This window comes from Bidens hawaiensis, unplaced genomic scaffold, assembly GCF_021521415.1.
Source record: "Bidens hawaiensis isolate Kalapana, Puna unplaced genomic scaffold, B.hawaiensis_p1.1 tig00039350_1, whole genome shotgun sequence".
Lineage (NCBI taxonomy): Eukaryota > Viridiplantae > Streptophyta > Magnoliopsida > Asterales > Asteraceae > Bidens > Bidens hawaiensis.
Genome location: NW_027496922.1, coordinates 147,275 through 171,172, shown reverse-complemented (window position 1 = coordinate 171,172; position 23,898 = coordinate 147,275). Strand labels below are relative to the sequence as shown.

General features: G+C 38.1%; 2 protein-coding genes and 1 pseudogene across 2 annotated transcripts; 2 read left to right on the top strand and 1 right to left on the bottom strand.

Annotated features, from left to right (window-relative positions):
• Positions 1-261: 261 nt before the first annotated feature.
• Positions 262-5,914, bottom strand: LOC143591171 (5'-3' exoribonuclease 3-like). The gene is made up of 23 exons (XM_077071462.1): positions 5,732-5,914; positions 4,873-4,978; positions 4,412-4,488; positions 4,144-4,335; positions 3,909-4,028; positions 3,764-3,826; positions 3,629-3,667; positions 3,433-3,540; positions 3,187-3,357; positions 3,018-3,095; positions 2,778-2,927; positions 2,649-2,717; positions 2,481-2,573; positions 2,301-2,396; positions 2,040-2,239; positions 1,887-1,963; positions 1,768-1,808; positions 1,602-1,676; positions 1,373-1,512; positions 1,237-1,296; positions 1,090-1,165; positions 933-1,009; positions 262-637 (listed from the first exon to the last, which is right to left on the bottom strand). Exons 1-23 carry the CDS (start codon positions 5,912-5,914, stop codon positions 262-264), a joined length of 2,667 nt encoding a protein of 888 aa, XP_076927577.1.
• A 12,587-nt stretch (positions 5,915-18,501) lies between these two features.
• On the top strand, positions 18,502-20,485 carry LOC143591164 (F-box protein SKIP16-like). The gene is made up of 4 exons (XM_077071458.1): positions 18,502-19,252; positions 19,805-20,023; positions 20,109-20,215; positions 20,306-20,485. Exons 1-4 carry the CDS (start codon positions 18,944-18,946, stop codon positions 20,382-20,384), a joined length of 714 nt encoding a protein of 237 aa, XP_076927573.1. The 5' UTR covers positions 18,502-18,943; the 3' UTR covers positions 20,385-20,485.
• Positions 20,486-21,572: 1,087 nt separating this feature from the next.
• On the top strand, positions 21,573-22,490 carry LOC143591170 (metalloendoproteinase 5-MMP-like; annotated as a pseudogene).
• Positions 22,491-23,898: the final 1,408 nt, after the last annotated feature.

The window sequence follows — 23,898 nt, the reverse complement described above, 5'->3', positions numbered from 1 at the left end:
AAATCTATGTACGAGTTATAAAAATATGTTTTATCGATTTCTATTCCTGATTTTTCTTTCATTCTATTTTAATTTTTTTTAAATTTAAACTTATGAGCACAAAAAAATAACTACAAAACATTCCATACCATGAAGAAGCAAATTAAAACAAATTCATAAAACAAAACAATCCTTTAATATTTATAAGGATATTTTTCTAATTCTAACTGCCATAAACAACCAAAAATATGTCATAGTTTTTAAGCAAACTCAAAACTATCCTCAGTTGGATTTTCGCCAACCACCAACGTTGGCATCCTTTCGATCATGCCTCGATCGTGTTTCACCCCATCTATTGAGCGAGCGATTACTACTCAAATTCGAGTCCGTTGACCTCACTGACCAGAATTGACCGCTCGAGCCGTTGGTCCTTGTATGATAATTGCTAGGCGCGTAGTAACCACTCGCGCTACCTTGTGAAGTAGTAGTACCTCTACCATGAGGATTATTATTTTCCCACCAGCCTCTATTCCTTGTTGCATCCTGGCTTGAACCACTAGTACCAGACCCACGGCCTCGAGGGTTCCAACCACTTCCCGCACCTACATTTATAACGTTCGGGCTCGAATTCCTAAAACCAACACTAGAGTTGTTATATCTGAAACAAAAAATTAGAACAAATGTATATATTAGATGTGTAAAAAAAACATAGATATGTATAAAAACTAATTTTTCAAAATTGTAATCGTGTGTGTGTGTATGTATAATGATAAAACTACACTCAAATAACACTAACATACAAAAAATTTGATAAAAAACGTTAGTTTTCTAGGGTTCCTTCAAGTTCTTAAATAATTTAAGAGTTCTGTAATGATACTCATCCTATATATATATATATACACGCGCGATGATGTCAAAATATATACATGACTATAAAAGTTTAACAAACAAACCTGTTGTTTCGATTATTATGGTAACCATAACTATCATGCCATAGTTGTCTATCTTCTATGTCCGCTTCGCTTACAACCTAACGATAATAAATTATAATAGCACATGAATTAGTTTAAAATAAGACACGATAAATGTATAAAACAAATGATGGTATACTGATTCCGGGATGGTTGATCCAGCGAGCACGCGAGGTATATGCACACAGAAGCATGGTAACTCATAATAGACACATCTGCAGAATATAAAACATTTAAAAAAAGTTATAATCTAAACGATGAAACTGACTACGAAACATGGTCTTACACGACGTCAGGATCTTTCATTGTCTCCGGCTTAGGCCGAACAAAACCATTTACATCACCGCTGAAATTAAAAACAAGAAAACATAAGAAAGGAATAAACATTATATGAACTTAATTTAAAAAATAAACATTACAACCTCAGGCACGAATCAATCTTGATTATCGAGTTATCATGGTCCGCGTCATTTAAAGAAGAGATGATTCGTGAAGCAAGATTTTCAGATGAATGTAGAAATAACTTATCAAGATTCATTGTGTTCCTTTTGGCTTCATCCGCCTGAGTATAAACATGTTGATATAATATTATAATGTCAACTTAATGGCTAAGTGGTAGATTACGAATATTGTTCATTCGTTCGGGCTTACACTTAGCTCTTTTTCGATATTCTTTGTTGCCGAAAGAAGGCGATCCTCATTGATAAACGGAAGTTTGCATACACCCTTTAAAAATGGATTAAAACGACACGGTAAAGATATTATTACAAGCAAAGAACACATTGCTTCTGTTAAAATTAATATTAATTAGTCTAACCTGCCAAAGAAATCTTTTTCCATCTGTGTCGGTATCGAAATCTGAAGTATAAATAAAAAAAATTATCAAAGTTGGAATGTTTTATAATTATGCATATCATGTTTAAATAATAAGACTACCAGATGGATAAAAATCAAGAATATTTGATTCTTCATCGGTCATTAGTGATTCATAAGGTGCCGGAAGCGCGTGTGCACTACATGAACAAATATTAGTAAACACCACAATCACAAATATATCAACAAATATATATGAACAATGCATGCGCTCACCTTGTCGGAGGCAGTACAGCCATAAGTTGATCGAACGGTTTGAATGGTAATCCTTTGTTAAATGAAATCTTTACACTCGAAAGACCTTTTAGATCGGACGCAAATGGACCGTAATGGAATGGATAAAACCATGTCCAAGATGGCACATCTGAGAAGTAATACAAAAGAACCCAACAAAGACCTTCGGTGTACTTTTCAACCTACAAAAAAAATATGATTTAAAAACACAAGCAAAATATTCACTTCAATACATATACATACCACAATCTTCCTCATTTTCTCCATATCCGCTTCAGTTTCCGCAGAAAACTTGGATTTGTAGTATCGGTTTTTCCATCCAGGAGAACCAAATTTCACCTAACAAGATTTAGTTTAAACAAGAATCAATAACGATAAACTGTACTACACAAAAATGGCAACGGTTGAGATAAAGATCTATACCGAGTCTGTAACAAGACCATTCTTAAAAATATCAGATTTCTCACGAGTATACGACTTTAACTGTTCTTTCAACGCCTTCGTGTTCTTAACCGTCTGAGCAAACAAGAAAATTAACATGTTACGTAATTTAAAAAAATCGATGAAATATATGATTCGGTGATTATATACCGAAGTTGCACCCTTCTGATCATCAGCACTACTCGTTGCACGAAACAAGTCCTCTTCGTCTTGACATTCCTGAATAAGAAATTAATCAATACATATTATAGTAATTATTATTATACTAAAAAAACATACAGCAGCCTGGACGTCGGAAAGTATGTGTCTCAATTTACTGTCATGAATTTTAGATCTCTTCGTAAAGATTCTATCCTCGTACGCGCCAACAGCGAGAATGAACTTCTCGACTCTTTTCAACTTTATATAACCTCCTTTCCTATCATTGATCTGTTGTTTATCAACAAAGTTTTAAAAGCTTATAAGTTATAAGACATATACTTTGATTAAAAATGAAATTTATTTAACATAATTACTAACCTTTTCAGCATTAACAAGATAACCTCCAAGATTTTTAAACTCCTTAGTGTATACATGCATTAGAAGATCAATAGCACCCTAAAAGTATAATAATTTAAATTTTAATATTAGCAATTTTAGTAAAACAATTGCATCTTTATTTAGTACAAAAATAAAAAAAATTTCAAACCTCATGAATTTCCAAAGTAGGCATATGCGGTAGAAAATCATTTCCCGCGAAAAAACATATGAATATGAAATCGTCAATTAGTCGTTCGACATCAGGCTCAAATTTCTCCGGCATGTCGATTATTTTTAAAACCAGCTTCAGATACTCTCGTAGTGTCCAAACACGAAGAAACTGAAATATAAACAAACCATCAAATAAACACGAAAATTCAGTATAAGCGCACACTACTATATTCCAACACATTACCTGGTACGGCTTCTTCTTCAACGACTTTTTCGTGCTAACTTCTGAAATTTTAAGGCCGCTCATTTGTTCAGTAGTATCGATCTCTTCCACTCCTCGGTTCAAATCCGACTATGTATAGTATGCATAGGAAAACAACTTTTATTCGGTAACACAAAAAAAGAAGTTATATTTAAATCACCCTCATAAGTTTCACTACCTTGGCTTTACTTGTATCTTTAGCTTCGGCGAGAACATTCTGATGACACCAAAATTTAAATTAGGCTTAAAAAAGAATGATGTAAGAACTTAACAACATGAGTAAGAGTAAATATATGGCCAATAAATATATTACCTCTCGTAGAATCGAAAAATGAATTTCATGTGTTGCAAGAGCTAGCATAATGAGATCTGCATCCTACAATAGAAAATATAAAATTAGAACACATTATAATGCGAGTTCGATTGATTTAAACTTTGTAACAAGTTGGCTTTATTACCAGCCCATACAAGACATGGCTTGTATTCGGATCATAACCATTACAAGTGCGTTGCAACCGTATAAACGACATGATTTTGTGCTCTCCTTCTCCTGGAGAATTTGCATCAGAGAGAATCACCTATATATATATATATATATATATAAATGACAATAACGTAAAACATGAAAAATGTTACATCAATATTTTACTCAAGACATTAATAATATTGTGAAATTTGTTAGCATGAACTCACCCTTAGGGATCGCCATGCGGGATGGTTTGCAATACGCAGGCGAATGTAAGTCTGAAGCTGGTTCGATAACTCGTACATGAACTCGGTACCAGGAGTAATTATGTTTGAATCTTGAATATCTGATTCCACTTTTGGAAGAATATCTTTACCTTCGTGTTCATATTGTTTTCGCAAGCGATCTTCTTCCTCTTCCTATACACATTATTTATCCATTATTTACTTAATTTATTTACTTTATTAATAATTTATTTTCATTCAAAAAACATACAAGGGTTTTCCGGTCTTTTGCTGTTCGAAATCTTCTGCTCCTTTGCTGGTTCATTTTCGCCCGCGGTGCGACTCCATCTGTATAAACATATCCAGTTAGATCTTTAAATATCTAAAGTAGAATATAAGTGGTCAGCTATACACACACCATCTGATATCCCACACTGTTTCATACAACGGTCTAGATACCATCTAGATGAAGGTCAGACGACCGTTTTAGGTTAAAAGTTTTCAAAGTTTGACCGTCAACAACACTGTTTTGACCATAAATAGACCGTTTACGGTCTAAATTAGTCTAAACAACCAATAAATTTCAAAGTTTTGACATTTTGTTTTTTTTCTAAAACCGAGTATACGCGTTCGATGGTGTGATATCAGATGGGGTGATGTAGCTATAGTATAGTTATAGTATGACCCTATAAATAATAATTTGGATATTAAAAGGTATTTGAAATGAATTACCAATTGCCATATACAAAATCTTATTGGGTCTCACAATGTTCATGATTCTATCAATGTATTCAAAGATATTATTAAACACTTCATCATAAGTTTTGGGACTGTTCTCCTGTAAAAAAATAAAATAATTAAATTTAATTGCATAAAAAATGATATAGAAAAGAAAGAAGACCAAGAGACATGCATGTTAGCTGAATAATAATAATAATAATAATAATAATAATAATAACAAAAGCTTAATATCATCTCCATGATGCATGAAAGCACGCATGGATGGATAAATATTCCATTGATGCTATTAGTAAATTACAAGATTACAATAATATTGCAAAGAAAGAAGAAGAAAAGATGATAATAATAATAATAATAATAATAATAATAATATGTTGCAAAGAAAGAAGCATAGACATGCATGCTGAATAATAATAATAATAATAATAATAATAATAATAATAATAATAATAATAATCGTACTCAGTATATCCCACCAATAGCAATGCTATGGTAGGGTCTGAGGTTTATTAGTAATAATAATAATAATAATAATAATAAACCTGATCATCATCTAGATCTTCAGGATGAAAACATGGATGAATAATCCCATTCATATCCAAATAATAATAATAACAAAAGCTTAATATCATCTCCATGATGCATGAAAGCACGCATGGATGGATAAATATTCCATTGATGCTATAAGTAAATTACAAGATTACAATAATATTGCAAAGAAAGAAGAAGAAAAGATGATAATAATCATAATAATAATAATAATAATAATAATAATAATATGTTGCAAAGAAAGAAGCATAGACATGCATGCTGAATAATAATAATAATAATAATAATAATAATAATAAACCTGATCATCATCTAAATCTTCAGGATGAAAACATGGATGAATAATCCCATTCATATCCAAATAAAGATTATCAAACTCAACAACTTTAGGATCCTTCACCGGACTTCCATCGTACTCAACGGCATTCACCACCGTTTTAGGGTACCTGTTAGCAAGCCACCGGTAAAATGACGGGACACCCATGTATTATTTGATATAGAAATATATTATATTATTTGATCTAGAGCTTAATATTATAATCTCTTCAAGAAACACACAAAATGTTATTGTTTTGTTTTTCTGAGTAACTGTATGTTTATGTGGAGGTTTATTAGTAATAATAATATTATTGTTAATGTTAATTTAAGCAGCGGTTTGAAGTGATGGGTTGCAGTTTCCAAAGCGACACCTCGAGATGTTGAAAGAGTATATGATGTTGAAAGAGTATATTTCATTCATTCATTTCATTGATAATTAATTAATGCCAAAATTAATTAGTTAACTATTAACTAATCACTTTAATAATTGAATGGTTGAAAATTTTTTAATGGAATTATAACAAATGTATTATATGTATCTTGTGTTGATGTAAAAATCATAGGCGTTGGTTGGACGGTGGGGTAGAGACTAACGATTAATCGGACTACTAGAGATTAGTAGAAATATATATATTTGTAAATTTTCAAATATACATATATATATATATATATATATTCAAAATTTTATGTATAAAATCCTTAATTTTGACCGATTTTTGACAAATATGGATTAATTGGTGACAAGACGGTAGGATGACGACTAGCGACTAATCGAGGATTAATCAGTGCCTAGCATGGGTGCAAACGAGCCGAGCTACTCGCAAGCTACTTGAGATCTAGTTGTTAAAAAGCTCGATCGTGCCTGTGCTTCACTTGTCGAGTTTAAGCCGGCTCGCGAGCCTAAACGAGCCTGTCTTTTATATAATATCTTAAAATATATATTTAATAATTATTAATTATTATATTTAATGCTATGAAAAAACAAATATAAATAACTAAATAATATATATTTTTATACAGAAAATTATAATAGAAAAAGATATATAAAAATAATTAAAATCATATAAAAATAATTGACAAATAGTAAATGAGTCGAGCTCGAGCTTGAGAATCTACTCACGAGAAGCTCGAAACGAGCCGAGCTCGTGCTCGAGCTATATATGTAAGTTAAACGAGCCGAGCTTGGGCTTGACTGGGCTCGTTTGCACCCGTAATGCCTAGAAAGGATTTTTATAACAGTGTGACTGAATGTTTAAGGTATGCATCGATCCTTTGATATTTTGAATTTTAAAAAGGTAATAATGGATTAATGGAGATTTGATATTACGTGATATTGGTCTACAGAGTAATTTACGTAATTTGAAGATAGGTCTGTTTTTAATTGGTTTATTTTTTGTGATCATGGTGATCGTTTTGATAACAATTTATCTATAATATATATAAACGAAACCTCTAAAATCTTATGTGTGCCGCTCTGGTGCTCCCAATCTCTTATGGAGTCACCGGATTGTTTTATTTGTAAATGGAAACACCTTATGCATTTGACCCGAATTTATGGGTATGGGTCTCACCAAACCCAGATATTTCTTAGACGGGTTATAACATCTCATTAAATTAAAAAATAAATAATCTCAACAAATATTTGATATGAAAATCCTATAAAATAGAGATATACTAAAAACTAATACATGATTTCTTTAAAAAAAATATATGTATTATTTATAATAAAATTAAAGTAAAAAAATAAACGGGTCATGTGTCTCATCAAACTCAAATACGGAGTAGCTTTTAAACAGAAATACATATCTCATTTATTTGTGAAACCCTTTCATCATCAAATACCAAGTATAAATGGCTCTTTAATTTATTCAATATGAAAAAAAAACTATTCCTAATCACATGCATACGGTTACACAACATTATCAATCTACCATAAGAACATAGGGATCCTTTCGGTTTTCTCTATTTTCTCGATTTCATCTCACATACCACATCAGTTTTTTTCCAATTTATGTAAGTCTTTTATTTTCCAAATAACGCGGTGTCATCTCATTTTGTCCTAGTGTTATCTGTATCGATTTATTTTTAAAATTCATTGAAAAAAATTACATAAACAATTAAACAACACTTATTCATTAATAAAAAAATACATGAAAATAATATTCCTAATTCCATCGGTTTTTAACTTTCGTTTTCACTTCCAACGCGTGCTTGTCACGAGCGTTAATTTGTACAAAATAGTTGAAAACTCGTTGTCAAAATGCCCACGAGATCCAAGTCTTCCGAAACATGGACTCAAGCCTTTGCCAACATCACGTCTTCTTCATAGCTCCACGTTAGTGGCGTTCTATTAATTATCGGTTAGGAAACTGGATTTTGTTGCTCAAGATGTTGAGTGAATTAAGTGATATATATAGGGTTAATTTTTTTAATGGTCTGGTTATCGTTACCAACGGCACATTCACACATTCCCTACCTTGAGGATCGGTGGTGATTTCACGAAATCCGTTGAAAGGTCGACCCTTGGATAGGTGGGTGCCTGGAGTTGCCGGGTTGGTATTTCACGGGTGTTCCCCAGGCCACTCCGTGCTCTCCAATGTATATTGGACTTCTTTTTTCTGCTTTAAATAAGCATACATTAGTTTTATACTTGCAATATATAAATATATATATATATAGTTGCTTTAGTAATCTATTTTTTATTTTATATATTAGAGCGATAGTAAATTACCTTGCGAAAAAAAAGAAAGAAAGAAAAAGAATGAGAGTAAATTATGTGAATCGTCCCTATATAGATTGTCATTTTAGCTTTCGTTATTGTGTTTTAGAATTAAAGCTCTAGTCTCCATCGTTCATTTATCATTACAATTTCATCTCTGGTACAGATCTTCGCACTTTCACCTGAATTTTTTTAATTGTTTCTCACTGTTGCAAGCCCTTATGGTGATCGGACTATAGACGACAGCTCAACATCCTCGTATGACGTTCATAGGACATTGTGACGACAACATATGACAAGAGGGTTGGGTAAATGGATAGTGTTGGTCCACCTTAAATTGATCACTATTATTGAAAGTTTATAACTTCCATTAGTTATTGATGGATATCCTTAAGAACTTGTTGTCTTCATGAAACTTGTTCATCCATAGAGATGGCACCAACTTGGAATAATCTAAAAAGTTGTTAATTCATGTCACCTATCCACACAAAAATAATACATAGGAAGTTCTAATTATATTACTCATTTGTAAAGTTGTTAGCTCAATCTTTTTAGATTTACATAATCATAGGGAAACGTTGATACAAGTTAAAAGGTGTAGAATACACGTTTTATGAAAACTATTATCATTTCACACACCAACGAACTTGGAGATTCAAGTAAGTAATGACCCCTTGGCGGAGGCCCGTTGTAAGTAGTAGGATGTGGTAATTGATCATCTAGAGTAACTATTGAGGGTTGTTCCACTTACGTAATCGGATGATTGCCAATACTTATATTTGGTGAGATCGAAATATGTATAAATTTGTAAGATGAAACAACATAATTAGGAATCCTAACATAATCTTGCATAAGTAAATAAGTTGTTGGTGTGAATGTGATTGAAGAGGTAGGTCTCAGCAGAGCCCAGTTGGACCCGCAAGACTCACCTTGAAAAGGGACGTCTGCGCAGAAACCAACTGGATCCGCAGGACCAACCATGCTCAGAGACGTGACGTCCTTACGCGCAGTACGCAAGCTGTTCCCGCAGGAAATGCCTCCCAATGGTGAAGGACTCTGCCTGTTCCCGCAGTTGCGGATACAAGCCATTAGGGAAGGCCACCCGCGCAGCAAGGCTACACGCACAAGGCACTTAGCTCTCAATCACTCAGTGTCACCTGAAGGAATGAGCAAAGCCGGGAACAATCCCGCACAAGGGCGGGAGGGGGAATACTCCCGCCCAAATAAGCCAGTCCGTACGATACGGGAAGATCTTCTGTACTGTACCTGACGAGGTATGGGCAAAAGATCTGACTAAAGATACGACAGCTTATTGACAATAGTATGGCGAGCAGCATGCTCCTGTACTGTATGTCACTATTAACCGCCGCCTACTCACCAACTCCTGTCATACCACGTGCATAGCCGGCAGTTGGTGGAAAAGGAATAGTACACAGTAGGCCTGGTCACTATCAGCCGCTGCCTACCCACCAACTACCAGCAGGGCACGTGCGTAGGCCACTGTTGGTGGAACAGGAACACTATTGCAGCCGGCCACACCTCCTTGGAAACCTACCTTCGGCTATAAATACCACAAATGGTATGATCATCTCATCAAAACATATCTCAACATATCTTATCATATTATACCTGATATCTGCTCTAGCAATCTCTTAATATACATTTATATTTAAAGAGCAATCTAGTATGATTCTCACGCCGGAGGGTGGTCACAAGGAGGAACCCCCCCTTCTCAGTGACAAGCTCACGGTGTCTGTTTGGCAGGTTATCAGAAGAACCATCTTTACCGGGTCTAACCCCTCGTGGGAAACATCTATCTAACCCCAGGTTACCCGTAATCTGCCCGGGGTCCGGTTAGTGTTTCTTCATTGGCGCCATCCGTGCATAAAGCTAGAACTTCATTTTTCTCCAGTTTTTTCAAACTTCTGGAAAGATGGTTAAAGAAACTCCGGTAACCACAACCCCAGCTACTGGGGGGAATACCGGCTACACAGTTTTTACAAACACTACCCCGGTTACCCAAGCCGGGGCAAGTGAAGTAAATTTTACGAACACTACCCCAGTTACCCAAGCTGGGGCAAGTGCAGTAAATAATCGCTCACTGGGATTCACCGATACCCAGTTAGAGAAACGAATAAGACTCCCCCGCCAAACACTCGATGAAGTTAAGGCATGGGCGGAGGCACGTCAGAGGGAATTCCGAGCTGAGTTGGACGAACGTTTGCGTTCCGTCCAACAGGCTGACGAATTCGAAGAATACTTGGACGATGACTCGGAGGAATCCGACTCCGACGCGAACCCTCGCCATAGGGCAAAAGGGAAGCGTAAGGAAACGGACTCCCAACCGAGAAGGCATTTTGGAGAAGCCTTCAAACCAAAAAACACAGGTGGAAGTCCACGTGACTTCTCCAAAACATTCAGACCAAATGTTGCAAATGCGGGAACGTCCAAATTTGCAAGGGACATTGCGGAAGCAATTGCCCCAAAAAGTGCTAAACAAATGTCCAGCATAGGCACATATGATGGTATATCTGACCCAGATGATCATTTGAACAGATTCATAGCGGGGGCAACCGTCAGTAGTTGGACGGAACCTACGTGGTGTTACATGTTCCAAATGACGCTTGTTGGGGCTGCTAGAGCGTGGTTCGATCGTCTACCGGTCAACCACATCTACGACTGGGCAGACTTCCAACAGAAGTTTAGCCAACACTTCAGCCAGCAAAGAAAGTATACCGAGGAGCAATGGACAATCCTCAAATGCATTCGAGAGGAAGATGAATCTTTGCTAGACTTCATCACCCGCTTCAACTCGAAGAAGCTAAGTCTGGGTAACATTAGCGAATATCTTGTTCGCGCTGCTTTTATTCAGGGCGCGAACGACCCAGAGCACATCCGCACCTTAACAGGTAAAGATGGCATGCCATCCACATGGGATGCCATCATGACAGCAGCTAAACGCTTTGCGGAAACGGAGAAGCAACTGGGTAGAGATCTCCCACAGAGCACAAACCTCTACACCCAGAAAACAAGAGAAGACAACGTCCTTACCGCCCGATTAAACAAAAAGCGGAAGCTAGGCATTTTGCAGTCAAGGGTAAACTTTGACACCTCATCCGGCTTGCAACATCGGTTAGGCGGAAGGGATAATGTACAGTCAAACCAGAACTCCAGATGGACGCCGCTCACCAAAAGCGTCACCGAGATATTCGCCACTGAGGAGCTCCCATGGCCAAAGCCTCCAATAATCCGACATCGTCACAATGCCGATCGGAGCAAATACTGTGACTTTCATAGGACAAAAGGCCACAATACTGAAGAATGCATAGACGTAAAAGACATGATCAAAGCATTTGTCAGAGATGGGACGCTCGCGCACCTCATGGCGCAATGAACGCTGAGCAGGCTGATGCGTGTAGAACCCCAGCTGGGGAAAACACGAATAAAAATTCCAGCTTCAATGTGGAGACTACATGCTGCGTAAAGAACGAGATCCCGAACCAGGTGCGTATCGGCTCGATGGCACTCCCATCCCAACAACATGGAAGAGAGCTCAATTACACAGTTTGCATGTAGATCAATTCCAAATTTGTAAAGAAAAGGCCAAGAGCCACTTCTAATGGAAATGATTCTCCTTAGAACATCGACGCTGATGATTTTACATTTATACTTTATGAACTATCAACACTGATGCCGGTTTTCACCGCATACATAAGTGTGAGTCGTTGTATGGGGAAGGCGGCAAAACCCGCATATACCCAAAAAACGGCAAACCTTCACGCAGGTCAGTTGAAGGGGAAAAGTTCAGTCATCCCATTAAATGAAAGTGCCGGTCTATCCGCATGAATCATGATAGAGGAAACTGAACACTAACCTATTAACAACCGCGCGTCGAACGGTTAATTTATTCAACAAATATGCCGGTTTTCACCGCATAATTACGTGGAAAGTCGTTGGTTGGGGAAGGCGGCAAAACCCGCATAAACCCAAAAAACGGCAAACCTTCACGCAGGTCAGTTGAAGGGGAAAAGTTCAGTCATTTCACTAAATGAAAGTGCCGGTCTATCCGCATGAATCATGATAGAGGAAACTGAACACTAACCTATTGACAACCGCGCGTCGAACGGTTAACTTATTCAAGAGAATTTCTAACAAAAGGATGAGGAAAACCTACACGCAGGTCAGATATAGGTAAAGTTTAGCCATCCTACTAAGTGCAAGTGACGGTCCTACCCGCATAATCACGAAAGAGGAAGCAAAACTTCAACCTATTATCTACCACGTTCAAAGGTTAACTTATCATAAATACTTAGAAATTTCAAAAAGATGAGGAAAACCTACACGCAGGTCAGATATAGGTAAAGTTTAGCCATCCTACTAAGTGCAAGTGACGGTCATACACGCACAATTACGAAAGAGGAAGCAAAACTTCAACCTATTATCTACCACATTCAAAGGTTAACTTATCCTAAATACTTAGAAATTTCAAAAAGATGAGGAAAACCTCCACGCAGGTCAGATGTAGGTAAAGTTTAGCCATCCTACTAAGTGCAAGTGACGGTCCTACCCGCACAATCACGAAAGAGGAAGCAAAACTTCAACCTATTATCTACCACGTTCAAAGGTTAACTTATTCTACACTTGGAAAATTGCTAATTTAAACTAAAGTATGCAAGTCATATAACGTTTATAAAGCAAGGAATCCAGAGAAAGTAGCGGACTTACCCGCACAAAGATTTATATTTCACAATGATTCATTACAAGAATGGCCGGGTAACTACCCGCCTACAAGAAAATAAATCTATACAAGATAAATCTATCCTAGCAGTGGGAAGGGATCTTCAGGATCAAGCTTCAGGGCCACTTCCACTTGGACCAGCACCATCAGTAGATCGTGGCAGTTCAAGGAAAGCTTTAAGGATAGCTAACCCATCATCAGCAGCAGCAACTTGATTCACCTTCTCCACCACCGGATGCGGGAAGGCGGCGTACTGATTCACTGCTTGGTCGTATACAGCTTCATTATCTACATTATACAAAGGGAAGTTGGAAGGCGGGATGCCTTTCTCAACGAACCCTAGACCAAGCAGGAAGCCGGCCTTTTCCCCATCCTCGTGAGAAGCGTTGAGGGCTGCGCTCATAGCATCGTCATAAGACGTATCAGCAAAGACTCGATGCACAACATACAAGAAAATATACAAGTATCAGAACCTTTTCTATTTACAAAGAAAAGCGTAAAGAAATAAAAAGCATACCTGAGACAACGCTTCTAGAAGAAGCCATTCCTTGGCAACCAGAGCTTCTTGGAGGGCAGCTTGAGCTTCGTTACGGGCGCGTTCGGCTTCACTCTTGTTAAGGTTGGCAAGCAACACTTCTTTAGCCGCAGCCTCTTCGACGCCCTTTAGCTTCCGCTCAGTATGGTCAAGCACCCCCCTCTGGTCCAAGATACCCTGGAGCTTTTTGGCGTCTTCCATCGCCAAGGCATCATGAGCCTGCTGGAGAGCCTCTAATTTGGCTTTAAGCTCTTCATTCTCCACGCGTAGAGGCTCAGCAACAACTTCAGCCTTGGTGGCCCTCTCGGTTGCGTTCCTTGCAGTTTCCTTAGCCAGCCGAAGCTGTTCATTAACAGCTTGGGCAGCCTTGGAACGGGCCTCGAGCCGGGCCTGAACTTCAACCTTGGAACGGGCCTGGAGCCGGGCCTTGAAGGCCTTCTCCTTTTCCGCAGCCACTGCGGTAAGCCTTTGGTTCTCCTCCCGGACAGCCCGCGCCTGAGCTACTTCTTTAATGCGAGCTGCTTTTAACTTGTCGTTTTCACGACAAAGCAGCTCGACGCGCGGCTGCATCCGGGCCAGGAGAACCCGAAGCTCATTGGTTAGCCTACCCTCCTGGTAGCTAGCCATGGCTTCCCCCAACGCACCACTGGGAGCAGCGTGACGAGCCCACTCCACGCACTCCACAGGGGTGCGAAGGGTTGTTCCTCGGCGAATGTTCCATCGTGGAACATACACTTCATTGGAATCCGACACTGCAAAAAACATAAAGCAGTTAGGAAAAGATGATAAAAATATATATAAAATGGGCCAAAACAACCCTACGCACCTGTAGGGTCAATAACAGGCCGATAGCCGCCAAACCCATCACCTGAACCCAAGGGAAATCCATCCAAAAGGTCAGGCAGATGGGAAGGAGGCAGAGGTTGGCGATAAACCCCATGCATACCTGAAGGTTCGGCCGTCGTTGCCGATGACGGAGGCATGGTAGAAGCCGCCGCGGTCGCCGCCGCGGAATCCGCAGCAAAAGTAACCGCCGGCTCGGTGAAAGATGCGGTAAAAACAGCACTCACAGCCGGCGGTGACGTCATCACAGCTGGAACAGTCGGCTCAAAGGAGTGAGCAACTGAACCAGCGGAAGCAGGCGCATCCACACAAAAATAATACATAGGAAGTTCTAATTATATTACTCATTTGTAAAGTTGTTAGCTCAATCTTTTTAGATTTACATAATCATAGGGAAACGTTGATACAAGTTAAAAGGTGTAGAATACACGTTTTATGAAAACTATTATCATTTCACACACCAACGAACTTGGAGATTCAAGTAAGTAATGACCCCTTGGCGGAGGCCCGTTGTAAGTAGTAGGATGTGGTAATTGATCATCTAGAGTAACTATTGAGGGTTGTTCCACTTACGTAATCGGATGATTGCCAATACTTATATTTGGTGAGATCGAAATATGTATAAATTTGTAAGATGAAACAACATAATTAGGAATCCTAACATAATCTTGCATAAGTAAATAAGTTGTTGGTGTGAATGTGATGCAATTATGACAAGAAATAGAAGAAGAAGACACTGCTTGCTAAAACATTTGGTTGCCACTTAGGTCAGGAGGTCATAAAATGTGCATTGGAGAGAGTCCTAGAAACACAATGGATATAAAGAAAATCAGATTTGAGTCGGTGCTGAGCTAACACCGATAAAAACCTGAAACTTTGTTTTTTGGTTTATGAAAACCATTCAGTTTTACTTTTATGGGGTTTCTCAATAAATAATCAACGATTATACATTTGAGCTAAAATACATAAGTTCGATATGTGTGTGTGTGCGTGTGCATATATATTGAACGACTAATGAATCATCCAAAAGAGATACTAGCTAAATTCACTGCATCGGAATACACCCGCATTTCGGTCCAAGGAAAACTGAAACGGTTTATTCGAGACAACCGTCAATCTCCCTATAACACAAGAGAATAAGAGAAAATAACCCAAAATAATAATAATTATTTCTTTTATTTTTCTTAAACGAGAATACCATATATAGAAAAAAAACATAAATATAAAAAAAGATAAAACAATAATAAAACATTATTTGATTATAATAAAAAACTAAATAAAAGTTAATAATAAGACAAAATGGCAAAACAGGTCCTTTATGTTTGCACGGTTTTTAATAGACGTCATTTAGCAAACTTAATGGCAGAAAACATCCTTTATATTTGAAAACTCTATCACGTTTTGTCCTCTAACTCTAACTCAATTAAATAATCTCGTTAAATTTGGTCATGTGCACATGAGAGTATATTTGTAAATTTATAAATAGATTTAATAACTAAAAATAAAACATAATATATATATATAAAAGACTCTCTCTCTCTCTTTCTCTCTCTCCCTCCATTCTTTTTTTCTCTCTCTCTCTCTGTGTTTAAACCACCACCACTATCCTCCACCGGAGACCCAGTTAATCGCCACCACCATCACACCAATCAACCACCACCAGACCCAGTTGATCCCCTCCACCCGACCGTTCATCACCGGCACACCGCCGTCCACCGTTCATCACCAGCAGGCGGAGAACACCCTTCTACGGTGATCATGATCGAACCGGCGATTGCAGTTCCGGCAATGCCGTATATGTTATCCGGCGGGAAGGAGGATCTGGGTGCTTTAGCTATGTTTGAAGATAGTGTTAAAAAGCTTAAAAGCCCCAAATTGTTATCTTATCAAACCCTAACAAAACGCCAAATTGATTCATCACTGGAGTTATTATCCGATTGAGTGTACGGACACGGTGGGTCGGTTCCCTTTTCGAGCCTCAAGCACCCAGAATTCACCAATTTCTTGAATTTAATCGGGTTACCGCCGGTGACTCGCCAAGACTTCGCAGGAGAACGGTTGGATTCAAAATACCAAGAGGCGAAATTGGAGTCGGAAGCTCGATTCGCGACGCGATGTTCTTTCAAATCGCATCGGACGGGTGGAAATCGGGTGGTGGTGGTGGTGGTGGTAATTATTATGATCAAGGTGAATTTGTATGTGAATTTTCCTGATGGGACTAGGGTTTATAGAAGAGGGGTTTTTACCCGTGGGTATGTGCTTGTGGGAGGTTAGATGGGATGGTGGCTGGTGGCTGGTTGTGATATTAACGGTAATGGTGGGTTATAAACATAAAGGACATGTTTTGCCATTTTGTCTAATAATAATAATAAGAAGAATAAGAATAAAAACAATAGGATCCTATTAAAATCTCTCACCTAATGTCAATGCCGATGAACATTCGCCCGAAGACCTCACCTAATGTCAACGCCGATAAACACTCGTCCGAAGACACGACAATGTAACAATAAAGTCCCGGTCCACAACTCCACCGAACATAACAACAATAATAAGTTAATAACAAATCATTTTCATGATCAATAATAACGATACCAATGGCGACAACAGCATCAATGGAGTTAGAAGCCATAGGCGGATTGGCTTTACACACAATAATATCAAAGCTCTCACCATCGGAAGTAGCTGCAGTCGCATGCGAGGGTTACAAAAAAATATGAATGGTTCGGTTTGGTTAATTTCGGTTAACCGAGGGTTATAAAAAATAACCGGTGAATTTGGGGATTTGCGGTATACGTAATACATATCTCATGGCTCAAGTAAAACTAGCTAAAGAAAACTTGATTTGAAACGACCTGAGCTGAGTTGGCTCATTTTTGTAACCGAGCCAAGCTTGACTCTCGACTCGGCTCATGGCTCGGCTTGTTGGCCAGATCTTAGGCTTATTTAACTTCGAGATCAAGTACGAGCCTAGCCGAGCTGCCTTGTTTAGTTTCGAGCTCAAGCTCGACTCGGGCTCGACTTGTGAACAACCCTAACTGATTTTGAATTGGTAATGAATTTAGACATCAATTTGAGATTCAAAGGGGGGAAACCGAAGAATTGTAGTGTGCACCGTTTGGTTAATCGGTTTACTTGGCTAAATTTTCGGTTTTCGTTTGGTTTAGTTAATAACCAAATTCAAATTTACATGAAATTGATGCATATATACATGAAATGTTGGTTTAAATACATGAAATGGAGGTATAAAAGCTAGAATATATATATATGAACGGTTCGGTTTGGTTAATTTTGGTTAACTGAGGGTACAAAAAATAACCATTACCAATTTTTGGTTAATTATGGTTCGGTAACTTTGGTTATTGGTCACCACTAAATTAGATCTTTAGAGCTGGCATACCTGGTCAAACAACACGATAACATGACACGATTGCCTGTGGTGCTAAACACGTACATTAACCTGTTTAGAAACAGGTCACATGACACGACCTGTTTAGAGTCAGTGTATTTAGAAGTAGGGCTGGCATAATAAGACATACACAACACGACAAGACACGATTGTTTGTGGTGCTAGACATGAACATGACACGATAACTAATTGTGTCATTTTTTCCAAGCACGAACACGAACACGAACCTGTTAGGAACAGGGTACACGACACAACATATTAAGCTAAAACCCAAACTTGTTTAACTCCATATAGTTTCGTGTCATGTTAACTGGTTCGTTTTAGAAATTTACAGCCCTATTTAGAAGTGATTGTTAGGATAATTAATCAATTGAACTTGTGAATGCTTAGGTAATTTGTAGTTTATCTGAATGTTCAGATAATTAGTCAATTGAAGCTTTGAATCTATAACTTGTGTGTATGTTTTCTTCTTCTAAATATTATCTGGTTACATAATTTCGTGCAAAAAATCACAAATTGATGCGTATTTTAACATTCCAGGCAGCTTATGGAGCATGGAGGGAAGCTTATGGTATGTATCCATGGCCGTAAGTTAAACGAGTGAAACACGTTTGGGACCGAATTAAAACATGGTTAACCGCTAATTTCCCAGAGGTTTTGCCCACCCTTCGTAAAGGTGCATCAGAGGCCGAACTAAACGAGCTAGAGAAGTCTTTGAAAGTCAAACTACCTCTTCCGACTCGAGTCCTCTATCGGTTCTGTGACGGTCAAAACCCATGCTGTGATATAGATGAATCAAGTGAAACAATAGCACGAAATCTATGCGGGTTGATTGGTGGTTACTCTTACTACAACTTTCTTGTAAACGTTTACTTGTTACCATTAAACGTTATAATTAACGAGACGAGAGATATCACACGCCGAGTTAAGTTTACCAGACCGAAGTATATTGTAATGGCGGCTTCTTATTACTCCGAGAAGATGTTTTTTCTTGACTGTGAGGTTGGTCAACTCTATGTCGGGACTAAGAACCTGTTACTTAATCGTGAAATGATGCCGTGTGTACCGAATGAATTAATAACCTCGGTGCATGATTCAAGAAACGCCCCCCAGCAAGATGCGATGTTGTTATGGCTAGAAGAACATGTTCGCCGCCTTGAAAATGGGATTATTAAATTATGCGAAGAAGAAAATATACGAAGCATCAGTTTGTTTCACGAACAACCACCAGCGTGTTCAGAGGCTACAACATGTGGTGTTCAGGTGTTGTTAAATTATAAAAACAATACAATTTCTAGTTCTAATAATTTAACTTTAACGTTAGAGTGAACTGTGGTTTTCGGTTTTCGTCCCTGTGGTTTGTCCAAATCTGCGGTTTTAGTCAAATAGTTTTAAATTTGCGATTTTCGTCCCTGTGGTTTCATTTCACTTGCAATTAAACCTTACCCAACTAACCCCGTCAAGTCTGGTCGTTAAACCCATCAACGTGCTCTTCACGTGAGGGGTAGTTTTGTCCTTTTTCCGCCAAATACACCCAGCCCCTCACGTGAGGGTGCTTGCGAATTAGGGCGTGGTTTTATGTGGGTAGAAAAAGGACAAAACTGCCCCTCACGTGAGGGGCACGCTGACGGGTTTTTCAACGACTAGACTTAACAGGGTTAGTAAGTTCGGGGTTAATTGCAAGTGAAATGAAACCACATGGACGAAAATCGCAAATTTGAAACTATTGGACTAAAACTGCGTATGTGAAAAACCATAAGGACGAAAACCGCAGTTTACTCTTAACGTTATAATAATTCGCTTATATTGTCGCAGGTTCGTGCTTCGGCTGTGTTTATACCCGAGTTTAGTGACCTTATGGATGAAGCTAGGAAATATATGTTTGCTTACTCGATCCGTATGTCGCTTAAACCCGAGGGGTGTTTTGTCCACGGTATGAAGTTTGATTCGTGCCAGCTCTACTGGAGACATTGGATTATTAAATCCGGTGATAATGTTGTGGCAGATCCTAATGGTGAAGTTGTGATAGGCCAGGTAACATTATTTTATCTCAGTTCAATCTATCTTGATGATACTATGTAATTTTCAAGAAAATAAAGTTTAGTTTTTTTTTTTACAGTATCCATTGTTACGACCGGGGCAGAAGGAGTTTGTGTATGAAAGTTGCACACCGTCACCTGCTTCACCAGGATCAATTGAGGGTTATTTCACGTTTATACCGGGCAGGTATGTTGCGTTATCTTTTTTTTTTCAACGTTTGTTTTGGTTAAGATTCGTTACGGTAGAAAGTAATATGTTTGCATAACATGTTTGTAGTTTGACTGAATCAAAAGGAGCCCCCTTTGAGGTTGAAGTTCCTAGGTTTCCTCTGGTGTTACCAGATTACATCTTCTGATGAAACTGTTTTGTTCTTCATGGTCAACTATCTTTAGCTTAAAACCATTTGTTTGTTTGCTTGCTGTTTTTCTGTCTAGTTTATAATAAGGATGTTGATAAATATGGTGTGATGAGTCTGATGACAGATATCACTTGGTGCTTGTGTGCTAAGTAACATCCAAGACTTTTGAAATATATATATATAGAAGGGTTGTTTGGTTTTAATTTTACATGGGTTGATTTATAGAGTTGGTTAAAAATAGGGCTGTAAACGAACCAGGCGTCTGTTTGACAAGAAGTTCGTTAATGTTCGTCCGTTTAATAAATGAACCGAACTTGAACAATAAAAGCTCGTTCGGTAAGTGGACAAAAACCGTGTTTGTTCAATGGTGTTTGTGAGAGTCCGGTAACATCCGTCCAATAATGATTATATTTTTGAAATTAATATGTAATCGTTTATGTTCTTTTGTTCATTAGAGTCGTTTTTGTATGTTTGTCCATTAATGTTCATTAGTGTCTGTTAGGGTCTGTTAGTGCTTGTTTGTCTTTTAACATTAGTTTACAATAGGAATGAGATCGGTACCGTACCGGAACCGACCGATATTAGTCCCGAAAATCGCAAATTTTCGGTACCGGTATTGAAGGTAAAAAAAATGGGAAATACCGGTAGCTAGGGGTACGGATACCGAAACTCAAAACTTTGGTACCAATTCGATACCGACGGTACCAAATTGGTATCGATTTCGGTACCGGCACCTGTACCGAATTTGCTCATCCCTAGTTTACAATATTAACTAAAGGACACAAATGGACACTGACAAACTCAATCTCTTAATGGGCGGACATATACATGAATATATGTTCGGTAGCGTTTGTGAACCGTCCGTTTGTCTGACAAAAGTATAACGAACGACCACAAACAAGGTTTCGTCCGGTTCATTTACAACCCTAGTTAAAATGTAAAAGAGAACTGTGGATTCAGGAAAAGTGGAAACGTGAAAAAGCCAAAACCGAACGAAGACAAACTGAAAAACCGAAACTGAACGGTATTCACAAATTCAAAAACTGAATATAGAAAAGATTTACACGTTTTCACTAGCAAGATTTTAGATGGACATAAGGAACTCAATACCTTTGGTGTTAATGCTATAAATAAACCTCAGAAAGCTTTACAACTTGTTCCAACATTTGAAGATTAGTCTTTGAAATGGTATCAAAACACTCTTCATTTTCATGCATTTTCTTTCTTTTCTTCTGTTTTCTTCTACCTGCAATATCATGTTTCCAATACTCTCATGTTCAACAAAACAAGTTATCGGATAACATCACATATACATCGCCTTTCGGGTTTCTTAAAACCTTGAAAGGGTGTCGAAAAGGTAAGAACACTAAAGGCTTAAGCGGTCTCAAACTCTATCTTAGTCGTTTGGATACCTAAACTATCAAACCAATGTCACAAACCCTAAGAAGATTATTTTGACGACGTTCTTGAGGCCGCCATCAAATCGTACCAAGTCTATTACCATCTCAACGTCACCGGAAGACTTGACACACCAACAATGTCCATGATGGTCAAGCCTCGTTGTGGCTTTCCCGACAAAGATGATAAATCTTTACGTATTGTCTCCCATTATCGATTATCTACAAGTAGAACAAAATGGCCTAAAGGAAAACGTCATCTAACTTACGATTTTGGTTCACGTTTCCCTACCCGATTCATGCCTCCGGTCGCACGAGCTTTTACCCGATGGGCTACTACTTTTCAATATTTCACATTTTCAAGAGCCAGGAATCGTCAAAGTGCTGACTTAAAGTTTAGTTTTGCACGTCGAGCCCATGGAGATGTGACCTCATTTGACGGGTTTGGTGGAGTTATGGCCCATGCGTTTGCCCCCCACGGATGGAAGGCTCCACTTTGACGTGGACGAACGTTGGTCGATTGGAACAGTTTCTAACGCTTATGATATTGAGACTGTGGCATTGCACGAAATAGGGCATCTACTTGGCCTTGGTCATAGCCAATATCCAAATGCGATAATGTGGGCTACTATTAGCACGGGAGTATCGAAAGAGTTGACGTTAGAACGACATCCGAGGGCTTCGAGCTCTTTATGGTAGTTACTAGTTAAATTGTTCTAAGAGTGGAATAATAAAAAGGTGATTTCTTGCTATTAGTTTGCTTATAACTAAAAGTGGAACTATGTAATAATGTTTGTTTTCTATCATTGTACCTTCATAAAATAAAACAAAATGACATGTTTGATGTTTGTGATTTGTTGTGTAGTGCTCTTAATATACATTTGTTTGTGTTAAAACACATGAACCATATATATTATTACGTTATTATCATGGTCTATGTTTCCTGTTTTATCACATGAACAATCGTCTAGTATATCATATAATACGGTGGTTTGTATGTAGCAATGTGTATAACATATATTATCATGTATTATACATCATTAGTAAAATCCAAAATGAATTCAAATATTCATAACTTAGTCATAACAGGAAAATAAAAAATAAAACAAGCTTATGATTAGTTCTTAAATAATCAATTATGGTTGGAAATGTTCCAAACATAATAAACAAAATATATATATGCAAATATCTAGTTCCATATTTACCCCTAACACCCGAGTCTTGTTAGAACCCCATGATATCGTACCCTTGAGAGGTGTCGACGAAAAGCATATTTAGCAAATCACTACACGAGTCGGATTTCGACATCCCAACATTCTCATTCTCAGGGTGTCGGGTTACACCCAGGGGTAAAACCGTCATTTCCACCAAGCCATTCCTCGATGGACTCGAACGATGGAGGCTGATAAGTTAGAAAATCACTATGCGAGTCGGCCTTTGGCATCCCAACATTCTCATTCACTGGTGTCGGGTTACACCAAGGGGTGAGACCGTCATTTCCATCCAAAACAATACCACATAGTGAGTTGACTCCCAACACAGGATTCCTCTCACCCGAAGGTGCGGTCAACCCTGTGTCAGTCAACACAATCGGAGAAATATCCTCGACTAACTCATTTTGGTTGACTTCATTGACCCGAGCGGGTATTTCTGCCAAAGCTACAATATTAGGCATAGACATAGTTGTGTTGACCAACGCGGTATCCTTTGCCTGCACGATACTCCAACCTTCTACAAGCCCATCATTTTTCGAAATATCACCATGGGCCGAACTAGAACCATTATCGTTTAACGCATTTGAATCTTTAACTGATTCTTTTGACGCCTGTTGGCTAAGTAAGTTAAGTCGTGTATCGTTATACATCAACTTTTCATAATGTTGATTTAGCACCCCTGGTTCACATAGTAGATAATGCTCCCTACGCGCGTCAATAAGGTTACGTAAGGGCTCTATATATACAATTTAAAAGTACACATACATACCTGTTTCGACTTGCCTCTTCATTAGTAAAATCATAAATCTCTTCCCAAACCGTGTGTTTTCTAGGTTCCGAATTGGTCTCTCCGAAGAATTTTGGTTTTTTATTAAGCTATAAATTAAAAATTACCATATC

What these genes read in the sequence shown, in the direction of transcription:
- LOC143591171 (XM_077071462.1), bottom strand. Translation starts at nt 5,914, where the DNA reads ATGGGTGTCCCGTCATTTTACCGGTGGCTTGCTAACAGGTACCCTAAA. An exon ending in AAGATACAAGTAAAGCCAAG is followed by an intron (nt 3,541 to 3,628) that starts GTAGTGAAACTT and finishes TACTATACATAG; the next exon opens with TCGGATTTGAACCGAGGAGT. An exon ending in ATGGTCTTGTTACAGACTCG is followed by an intron (nt 2,397 to 2,480) that starts GTATAGATCTTT and finishes AAATCTTGTTAG; the next exon opens with GTGAAATTTGGTTCTCCTGG.
- LOC143591164 (XM_077071458.1), top strand. Translation starts at nt 18,944, where the DNA reads ATGGCGGCTTCTTATTACTCCGAGAAGATGTTTTTTCTTGACTGTGAG. An exon ending in CTACAACATGTGGTGTTCAG is followed by an intron (nt 19,253 to 19,804) that starts GTGTTGTTAAAT and finishes ATATTGTCGCAG; the next exon opens with GTTCGTGCTTCGGCTGTGTT. An exon ending in GTGAAGTTGTGATAGGCCAG is followed by an intron (nt 20,024 to 20,108) that starts GTAACATTATTT and finishes TTTTTTTTACAG; the next exon opens with TATCCATTGTTACGACCGGG.